The 10,723-nt window shown below is 58.8% G+C and overlaps 1 protein-coding gene across 1 annotated transcript in view; it reads right to left on the bottom strand.

The window, feature by feature from the left end:
- Positions 1-810: 810 nt before the first annotated feature.
- Positions 811-10,723, bottom strand: part of TCERG1L (transcription elongation regulator 1 like) — a 110,275-nt gene continuing 100,362 nt past the window's right edge. Inside the window, exons 10-12 of the mRNA XM_066355177.1 lie at positions 8,056-8,145; positions 4,565-4,683; positions 811-967 (exon numbers count right to left, since the gene is read on the bottom strand). Coding sequence (XP_066211274.1) covers positions 811-967; positions 4,565-4,683; positions 8,056-8,145 — 366 coding nt within the window. The remainder of the gene's footprint in view (positions 968-4,564; positions 4,684-8,055; positions 8,146-10,723) is intronic.

Here is a 10,723-nt window from a genome sequence, read left to right as displayed (position 1 = left end):
TGAGATCAATAAAAAAGATCTTTAAAGAAAATAATAAAGAGATTTTTTAAAATACACATTGGTTTAAAATATTTATTAATTAAAAAAAATTAAAAAAATTTCTTTTATACAAAGATGATGAGAAAAGTCTCATGCACACTCTGGGCATACAATAAAAATAACTCAAATATTATTTGATGGTTTTGTACAAAATAATTCTTTTTTAGTAGGACCTCCCACAGACAAGTGCAGCCCCCCTGCCAGGCCCAAAGTCCCGGGGGGTACGTGGTAATCACCCTCAGACACCCGGGGGTGATCCATGTGTCCCGATGTTCACAGATGTCACTATGGTTAATGATAAAGGACCCTATTGCTACTACTCAGAAAACGAGAGCGGGACATGAGGACACTTGAGCGAGGGATTCCTTCCCCCAATTCCAGGAACTCCGAGGAACCGAAGGAACTCACAGAGGTTTCCAGAAAAATCTTACATAATCGGCCCCAACTCGTGAAAACACCTTGGGGTGGTCTGAGACGGTGCCTGCTTCTGCCAAGTCACACCAACCTGCCGCAGGGTTTGTTACAAGTAATTTGCATAATGAAAGCAACTCAGGGATCCACACGTCATGGCAGTTAGAAATGCATCAAACTCTGCAGTTGTACAAAAGAGCTTCAATATGAAACAGTACTCCTCTGAGGACCAGGCTGCAGGCCCGAGAGCGCCGCCCACCGCAGCCGACGCAGCAGCCCCCGCCGCGCAGACGTCCCGCCGCCTCCACCGCCCCCCCCCTCGCCCCCGCACCTCCCGGTCTTATTGCGTTTCTCATGGGCTCATCTCATCTTCCGTAGCCTGAGTCTGTTTTCCTTGTCCCGTTTCTTAAGAACAAGGATGAACTGGTTGAAGAAGTGCTCCTGGTCCTTCCGTTTCTGAACCAGCCGAAATCGGTGGTCCCGCCCATACCTCTCTGCAAACTCCTTAAACGAGGTCCTGAAAAGACAAGACGTTTCTGAGCCCTTCCGTGCAGCTGGGTCCTGGTGTTGCAGCACCGTGCACGCAGGCCGGCCCAGCGTGAGACGGACGACGAGGGTCTCCGCCTCCGGCCCCAGCGGCTGGCTGCAGGGCCAGGGGAGTGAGGGGCGGCTGAGGGGGTGGGGGGAAATGGGCTCTGGGCCCCGGACACCTGCCTCACCTGCTCCCCACACTGGGCTCCTCCCACCGGGGCTGCCAGGGTCCCGACCTGACTTAACCTGCTGACCCCATGAGCACATTTCATCCGCCTCCAGAAATCAGCCTGGCCTCTCCGGCCTCCCCGGCCTTCTCTCTCCCTCTAAGCCTGCTACTGTCCAGCACCCCTGCTTTGCCCTACAGGCCTTCTCTGTCCCTGCTCTTCCCGTCACTGCCCACCACAGGCCTTTGCACATGCTGTTCCCTCTGGCTGGCACAGCCTTCCCTTATTTCTTCACTCATCCTTAGATGTCAGGACGACCATGTCTCCTTCAAGAAAACTCTCCCTGTCTAGAGGGCTAGAGAACTGGGCAGGGCTCCTGCAGGACCTTTGTCGGGGCTATAACCCCCATGTACTCCACGGCAGCCGTCATGGAGTGAGTGCCCAAATACTGATGGATAGAAGGGGACCGGACGGGAGCCAGCGAGCCCAGCCAGGCCAGTCCTCAGGAGCTGGGCCTTTGCAGCAAGGCCCCAGGCCTCACACCCTGGCCAGGGCCTAGGAGGGCAGGGCCCGTCTCTGCCCTGAGCTGGGGCTCAGAGCCAAACTCCTTGGTCCTTTGCCTCACCCCCAACCCCCAGCTCTGAATGAGGGGACAGGGAAGCCACTCCTAGAACGCATCCCCCTCATCCTGAGGCTCCACCTGCAGAAAACCACAAGTTACGAATCATTAGACACATATGCATTTTGCAATAGAGGTAATTTGTGCTAAGTTTCCCCTGTCCGGAAAGGCTCTCTCTTTTCACTCCTTAGAGGAGCTTTATGAGGACTAGGCAACCAATACGCGCTCATGCTATCCAATTATTGACCCAGCGAATTAACCAATTTCGATCAAAATATAGAAACCTATATTCACAGAGAGTAAGCATCACTAATGTCCACTTAAAAAACTAATGTCGCATTTGTGCGGTTTTATTAGAAATAATAATGCATGGGCTCCGTGACATGAGCCAGTCACGGAAAGACACGCCGTCTGGTCGCCCTCACACGTGGAATCTGGTAAACACACGCACTGAGGGATAAAACCGAAAGCGAGGCAGGGTCCCCGGGAACAGACGGACAGCTGTCAGAGCAGAGGGGCGGGGGCTGGGAAGGGGTCCGGGGGGCCGGGAGGGGTTGGGGAGGCCAGGAAGGGGTCGGGGGCCGGGAAGGGGTCGGGGGGGGCTGGGAAGGGGTCCGGGGGGCCGGGAAGGGGTCGGGGGCCGGGAAGGGGTCGGGGGGGGGGCCGGGAAGGGGTCGGGGGCCGGGAAGGGGTCGGGGTGGGGCCGGGAAGGGGTCGGGGGCCGGGAAGGGGTCGGGGTGGGGCCGGGAAGGGGTCGGGGGCCGGGAAGGGGTCGGGGTGGGGCCGGGAAGGGGTCGGGGGCCGGGAAGGGGTCCGGGGGGGCTGGGAAGGGGTCCAGGGGGCCAGGAAGGGGTCCGGGGGGCCGGGAAGGGGTCGGGGGCCGGGAAGGGGTCGGGGTGGGGCCGGGAAGGGGTCGGGGGCCGGGAAGGGGTCGGGGGGGGGGCCGGGAAGGGGTCGGGGGCCGGGAAGGGGTCCGGGGGGGCTGGGAAGGGGTCTGGGGGGCCAGGAAGGGGTCCGGGGGGCCGGGGGCCGGGAAGGGGTCGGGGTGGGGCCGGGAAGGGGTCGGGGGCCGGGAAGGGGTCGGGGTGGGGCCGGGAAGGGGTCGGGGGCCGGGAAGGGGTCGGGGGGGGGGCCGGGAAGGGGTCGGGGGGGGCCGGGAAGGGGTCGGGGGGGTCTGGGAAGGGGTCCGGGGGGGGTCCGGGAAGGGGTCCGGGGGGGGGGGTCCGGGAAGGGGTCGGGGGGGGGGCCGGGAAGGGGTCGGGGGGCCGGGGAAAAATGGTGAAGGGATTAAGCAAAAGAACACGTCTACATGTAACACAGAGACACAGACAACCGTGTGGTGACCTTTCCCCAGAGGGAAAGGTGGAGGTGGGGTGGGGGTGAGTGGGCCAAGGGGGGGTGACGGGGACAGATGGAGGCGTGGCTTTGAGCCACAAGCACGCAATGTGGTGGGCAGATGGTGTTCTGTTGAGCTGTACACCTGACACCGCTATGGTTTTGTGAACCCACGTTTTCTGAACTGGTACACTCAATTAAAAAAAGTATTAACGCACAAATGTCCATTGAAAAATAATATCCCAATCTAAAAAAAAGGACATCAAAATCAATCATTTTGTATTTATTCAAGTTATAGTGGGATCATTCAAAGAGTAGGAGCTGCTCAGTATTCTCAAAGCCTATCTGTCCACTGAGGCTAATTTTAGAGGAGAGTTAAGTGTATGGACTTCTCTTGTTACCAACAGCTGCCTTCCCATGAGTTTGTCATAACACCTGATAATTTGGGGTGAGTTTTGGCAACCAGTGGGCCCGGGCTCATCGGCCCTGAGTCGGATCTTCAGTCTACGCTCCAGCTTCTAGAACCAAGGAGTCGCGGACAGCGGGAGGTCTATTTTGCGGTCTTGTGTTTTCTGTTTTTAGTCCTTGACTAAAATCAGATCTCTCAGGAGGGGTAACCTACTGATTAGTTATTCCGGCCACAGCGCCTGGGCTGCTGCCATGCCGAAAGCCACATGGGGCAGGGACATGGTCTGCGCATGAGGTTAGCAAGCCGGCCCACGTGCAAGGCAGACAGGGAAGGGGACGGCTGTGGTCACTGGCCCAGGTGCAGGGCGGACGGGGAAGGGGACGGCTGCGGTCACTGGCCCAGGTGCAGGGCGGACGGGGAAGGGGACGGCTGTGGTCACTGGCCCAGGTGCAGGGTGGACGGGGAAGGGGACGGCTGTGGTCACTGGCCCAGGTGCAGGGCAGACAGGGAAGGGGACAGCTGTGGTCACTGGCTCACATGCAGGGCGGACGGGGAAGGGGACGGCTGTGGTCACTGGCCCAGGTGCAGGGCGGACAGGGAAGGGGACGGCTGTGGTCACTGGCCCAGGTGCAGGGCGGACAGGGAAGGGGACGGCTGTGGTCACTGGCCCAGGTGCAGGGCAGACAGGGAAGGGGAGGGCTGTGGTCACTGGCCCACGTGCAGGGCAGACGGGGAAGGGGAGGGCTGTGGTCACTGGCCCAGGTGCAGGGCGGACGGGGAAGGGGACGGCTGTGGTCACTGGCCCAGGTGCAGGGCGGACGGGGAAGGGGACGACTGTGGTCACTGGCCCAGGTGCAGGGCGGACAGGGAAGGGGAGGGCTGCGGTCACTGTCTGGCCACACAGGCAGAGGCAGCCTTCCCTCCAGAGGCCCCTAAAGTCACACTTTGGATGTCAGGGCACGTGACTTAACCTAAATAGATGGGACAGGCCCCTCTGACAACAGCTGGTGAGTCTCCAGCCCCAGGCAGCACCTGACACGTTTCCCTCCGTACCTGGGCGACACTTTCGATTCCTCTAGAAGTTTTCTGAATTCTTCTTTGGCTAGCAGCAGTTTACTTCTCTTTTCCTTGTATTCCTCTTTGATTCTCGTCTTGACAAACTGTTCAAATATCTGCAAACACACACAAGAGAAATGTCTTAGGACCCTGCACTGCAGCAACAAAACCTTATGTTTCAAACGACACAGAATGCCGAGAACCGGCAGCGAGCCTTTCTTTCCCCGGGAGGGGGCCAGAGCTGCAGGCACAGTCCTGCCCTGGCAGCACTGCCCAGGATACAGCCTGGATGCCCACAAGGCCAGGGTGCACCCCCAACAGACACCGGGCCAGCCAAGCTCCAAGAGCAAGACTGCAGCCCGGCCTCGCTAACTCTCACATCACGGCCATGGTACTAGCGACAGGAGAGGACGGAGTCTGTCCTGGTCGACTTTTACGGTGACGTCATAGTCCCTTGAATCAACCTGGCATCTGATTCCGCATACTCTGGTCTCCAGAAAGACCTCCATCCCTGTGAATGTGGGGCTCGTGGGACAAGGCCAGCCTCTCCTGGGGGTGTCATCGGTGTGGAAGCAACCACAGAGGAGCCCTGGCCCTTAGACACAGAACACTGCATGTTCCCTGTGTGACCACTCGTGTGCCTGGAAGGCCAGCCCAGCAGGAAGCCCAGCTCCTCGTGGTAAAGGATGTGACACTCCAGTAGGCAAATCCCTTTGTGACTCCGGGATGGTGCTTCCGGGCACTGGTGGCCAACATAACAACACGCCACCACAAATCTCCCTAGTGGCAGCCTCTTGACTGATCCAACCTTCATTCACTTAAGACGGATCCTTGTTCTAACGTCAAGAAGACGGTCACTAGAGACTCTCACACCAAAGCAGGCGGACAGCGCGGTGCTGGGTCCCATCTCTCCAATCCCGCTGAGATGGGAAGGAACACAAGCTGGAGGTCATTTGAAGGTGTGTGCAAACACAGATAAAAAGATGAGTAAGAGCCCACATGTGCTCCTGTAAGGCCCCAAAAGGGCAACCCTGTGTCAGCCCAAGCAGTGGCCACGGCGGGTACCGGACTCGGATGCGGGCCTTGGAAGGGACTGGACTGTGCTCCTGCAGCAGGACGCGGGCGGGCAGAGGGCTCTGCGGCTTAATCTCCGGTTCCGGCACCTGCCCGTCGCGGCGAGCTTCTGGAGGATTGGAAATCCAGAACGCTGGACGCCTCCTGAAGACTCCGCAGCGGAATGAACTATCCACAGACGGGACTTGATGCAGAGCACATGCGCGGTCTGGGGTCCCGCCGTGGCTGGTGCGGTCCACCCGTGAGGAGAGCGGCGAGGCACGCTCTCGGGCTGCCCCCAATCAGCTCGCCCGCCAGGTGCGCGCTGGGTTAGCACCCAGGCAGACGCGCAGGGCGCCGTAGTCAGCCAGAGGTTCGCTGTATTAATTTTGAATCTGGCGAGAAAGCCGTGCTGGCTGCAGGTTCCAAGCTGGCTGGGAAGACCCACGTCTCTCTCTGCCCAGAACCATTTATCTGCATAATCAGTTCTCTCTCCTCTCTCCTCGCTCCGTTGCTGGATATGCGCGGCTATAATTTAACAGCAAAGGTTTGGTTTTTTTCCCCCCTCTTTAGCAAATGATACCAGTTTTATTCAAAGTGGGGCATGACTTTTTCCAAAGAGGCACTATGGGCTCTTGTCTCATTGTGGAAGGTTCTAGTGTGACAAGAGGAAGCACCGTGTGTTACCATAGAAACGGGTCTGATCACCTGCCCTTGATACCCCCACACTCCATCCCCCACTCTCTGGACAAGCTCATCCGTTTCCCCTTGGCCACCCCGGGAGACGTGACTTTCGCCAGGAGTATGGTGCTGACAAGAGGCTCCTGGCTGGGCCCACGCTGGCTGGTTTTGTTCATAAACACAAGGGTGGCTTTTTGAACGGGGCCCGACAACTGCTTTCCTAACCGGTTCAGCCTCAGGACCGCCCCTCCTGCACCCAGCCGCCTCTTGCCTCCTCGAGTGGGGCGCACTCTCCCACACCGGAGTTCACAATCCAAGGACTCTCACACCAAGTGCGTCAGCCAGCAGCTCCTTCCCATCCCCTCCAGCTTCTGCACGAGCTTCCCTTTGCAGCCTGGCCTCAGGCTTCCTCCCGCTGGTCTCACAGGAGTGTTGGAAGGCTGTCCCCAAGCAGCGGAGTCCCGGTGTGAGCTGACCTTCTGGTCTGATCTGCCTGCCTTCAGAGCACGCAGGCAGGAGGTGTTCCTCAGGAGGCCCTGCCTATCTCTGTCAGCGCCTGCCCTCTCTGACCAAGGCTGGGAAGCTCCGCCACTCCGAGCTCCCGCTGTTCATCTGGGATGCCCTTGTCCCCGGACCTCGGGAGGGCAGGAGACCCCACCCACCGGGGACCCCACCCACCCAGCTGAATTCAGCCAGTGAACGGAGCCCCCTGGCCGCTCCGGTCATTCTAAGAGATGTGACTTCCCCACAGATCATCAACAGGCTTCTCTCTGAAGGTCGAGAGGGTCTTTAGGTCTTCACCTTCCTTAAAAAGGGCTGAGCGCTGCTCCTAACACCCACAAACTGGAGGAGACAGCGCTGACCACAGCAGACAGGTCAGGGGACACCCTCTCCCTTCTGTGCGGACGGTGGGTACGTATCGGCCAGTGGGGGGGGGGTTCTGACGAGGGCGTAGCGTGCTTCAGTCACAAAAACAGATGGGCTGCTCGCTCTGTGTTCTCATCGCTGAGTGGGTGGGCTTTGCGATTTTTAATATCCCAACATGAGGGTGAACTACTACCAGTGATCACAGTCCTCCATTTTCCTCAACGACAGAAAAAACTCTTATCACATCCGTCTCCATGCAGCTCTGACAGCCTCCTGGGAGAGCCTGCGGGAGTAACTGACAGCCTGATGTCCTCCTGGGCCAGACTCTCCCCGACTCTGAAATCCGGACGCTTCCAGAATTTATCTCAAGACCTTTCTTGTAAGGGCCCATGGAGCCCCGGATCCCGGCTGGACTGTGTGACTTTCTCCTCGTTTTGTCGGCCCCAGTTGGCACAACCGTCCCTTTGTCTGTCTGCTCATCCGAGTTCCAGTATCGGCTCCATGAGCTGATGGGTGTATGAGCCGGGGGGCCACTGCCAGCCTTCTCTTTACAACGTGCTCCAGCCCAGCTCCCTTGGTCCATTCCTGGCTCTTCTGGGGCCGTCCATCCTCTGCTTAGGCCGCCTCCCCTGCGTCACCGTTAGCAGAGCAGACCTGAGGTCTTCGTAACACACTCACCCGGATGCGGATACGCTCACCAAGCTCGTGAGCAGGATAACCTTCCTCCGCCCACCCAGTGCATGGTGGCCACAAACTCCCAGGCTGGGCCCCCCTCCCCTGCCGACACCTCCCCCCCTCCTCCGCAGGCACCTCCCCCCTCCTCCGCAGGCGCCTGTCCACCAGCTCTGCTGCATCCCCGGCCGTCCCCGGCCCCACCACCCTGTTACCTGTTTCCGCTCTTCAGAGTTCAGCAGGAGGTAGCGGGGATCAAACACGATCTTGTGTAATTCTTTCTCCCAGGTGGAAAACGCTGACACCTGCAGGGAGACAGCCGGCAGAGTCGCTTTTAGCTCCGGTGCTAAGCCTGGAGCCCGCGGAAACGGTCACTGCTGACGGACAGCGGTAAGATCCCCGGGTCGGGGACGTGGTGCTGTCTGAAAGGGACAGACACACCAAGAGCTAAGAAATCGATGCAGAGGGTGTCAGGAAATGTAGTCTACACACGTGACACTCTTCCTCCCTTGGACATCTCTCAGAGGCCCGTGCCTCTGACCTGAAGCCCAGTGACTCCTGGGGAGCCATGACTGTCTGGCTTGTCCCTATATGGAAGGAGAGATGACACCTGTAGGACCCATCAGAGCACCCAGCCCAGGGCAGGGGGCCACGTCCTGCAAATTGCCTAAGGTTACCATCATTTTAGTTGATTTTTAATCCACACTTAAACCTTAAACAAAAACAATTCTATTTCGTAGTTTGAGATTTACAGAAAAGTCACAAGTTGATTACAAAGTGAGCCTGTACCCCAAACCTCATCAACCCGGCTGTCAACATCCTCCCATGATCAGCTAGACTTTTCTACAACGTCACCAGCAGAAGTCCACACTGCGTTCCGACTTCTGCATCTACCCAGTTCTCCTTGTCCGCTGCAGGATCCCACCCCAGCCAAGCCATGAGCTTGATTCTCCTGTCTCCTGAGGCTCCTCTGGGCGGTGACAGCTTCCCAGGTTGTCCCTGAGACTCTGACCTCGGCAGTTTCGACGATGGTGGTCAGGATGCTTGGTCAGGTGCCCACCTGGGATTAGTCTCGGTTTGGCTCACGGTCAGACCGGGGTGATGGGTTTGGGGAGGAATCCCACAGAGCAGCGTGACACTTCCATTGTAGCTAGGGCTCGTGCTCTCAGCTTAGCCCTGGTGACGTTGACCTCGGTCACCTGGCCGAGGGCTCTCCCTGGTGACGTTGACCTTGGTCACCTGGCCGAGGGCTCTCCCTGGTGACGACCTTGGTCACCTGGCCGAGGGCTCTCCCTGGTGACGCTGACCTTGGTCACCTGGCCGAGGGCTCTCCCTGGTGACGCTGACCTTGGTCACCTGGCCGAGGGCTCTCCCTGGTGACGACCTTGGTCACCTGGCCGAGGGCTCTCCCTGGTGACGCTGACCTTGGTCACCTGGCCGAGGGCTCTCCCTGGTGACGCTGACCTTGGTCACCTGGCCGAGGGCTCTCCCTGGTGACGACCTTGGTCACCTGGCCGAGGGCTCTCCCTGGTGACGTTGACCTTGGTCACCTGGCCGAGGGCTCTCCCTGGTGATGTTGACCTTGGTCACCTGGCCGAGGGCTCTCCCTGGTGACGACCTTGGTCACCTGGCCGAGGGCTCTCCCTGGTGACGACCTTGGTCACCTGGCCGAGGGCTCTCCCTGGTGATGACGACCTTGGTCACCTGACCGAGGGCTCTCCCTGGTGATGTTGACCTTGGTCACCTGGCCGAGGGCTCTCCCTGGTGACGTTGACCTTGGTCACCTGGCCGAGGGCTCTCCCTGGTGATGTTGACCTTGGTCACCTGGCCGAGGGCTCTCCTCTACGGATTCGCTCTTTGCCCCTTTCCCCTGCTGTGCCCTCTGGGGGGACGTCACTGGGAACCCCCACTGGGGGCTCCACCTCTCGAGAGGACGTGTCTACAGAAGTCAATTTGCAGTCTTCCTAGCTGGGGTGTTTCTCCCACGTTCGACTTACAGCGGTGCCAGCTCCAGGAGATTTCTTTCGCGCTTTGGGTTAAAATCCAATCCCACTATATTTGTTGCTCAAATTGCTCCAGCTTTGAACATTGAGACCTTTCGTGGTTGGTTTCTGTGTCCTTTTGAGAAACCTTCATCATTTTCTTGGGGGGGGGGTGGCACAGGCACTTCCTTATTTTCTGTCACTTCAAGATGCCCCCGGCTTACCCGGTGTGTCCCCTGCCTGAGCCCTGAATGCAGCTGGTTCTCCCAGGAGCCCCAGTCCGTCATCCAGGAGAATGGGTCAGAAACCAGGGTCTGGGCGCTGGGTGCGCCCTCGGCTGCTGGGATGCTATTGTTTCCAGGGGGTCTGGGGTTGTAGAACTTCTCAGCAGGTGGAGCAATGAAATGCTCAAGTCATTAAAAATGAATGTGTGCATTTGAACACATTTACTGAATATTGATTACGCCTGAGGCCCTGTGCTGGGTGCTGCGGATACAGAGAAGATGAGACAGGGCCTGACAGCAGGGAGCCCGTGGGCTGGGACGAGACAGGTAATGACCCCTGAGAGACGCTGGGGACCTCCCCGGGGACCTGCACAGGAGCCGAGGGACACGGGAGGAATCTCTCCATCAGCCTGGGGAGAGATATTCTAGAAGGATGATTATTTTGGAACATGAAGGCCACTCCCCCCCGGCTGGTTAGGGGTCAGGAGGGCTCCTGTGGTGCACAGGCCAGGACTCGGGAGCCGTGGGGAGTGTGAGTTGCGAGGGCTTGAACGTGGCAGGGGGTGCAGGAGCATCTGGGGGGTCAGGATGAGGTAAGACACTCAGGGCCGACTTAGGAACCTGGACCCCGGAGAGGCGCCGTCAGACATGCCACGTGGGTCAGGAGGCCCCTGGGG

This window comes from Saccopteryx leptura, chromosome 13 (genome assembly GCF_036850995.1).
Source record: "Saccopteryx leptura isolate mSacLep1 chromosome 13, mSacLep1_pri_phased_curated, whole genome shotgun sequence".
Classification (NCBI taxonomy): Eukaryota; Metazoa; Chordata; class Mammalia; order Chiroptera; family Emballonuridae; genus Saccopteryx; species Saccopteryx leptura.
The sequence above is the reverse complement of the archived record's forward strand: the minus strand, read 5'-3'. Positions and strand labels throughout refer to the sequence as shown.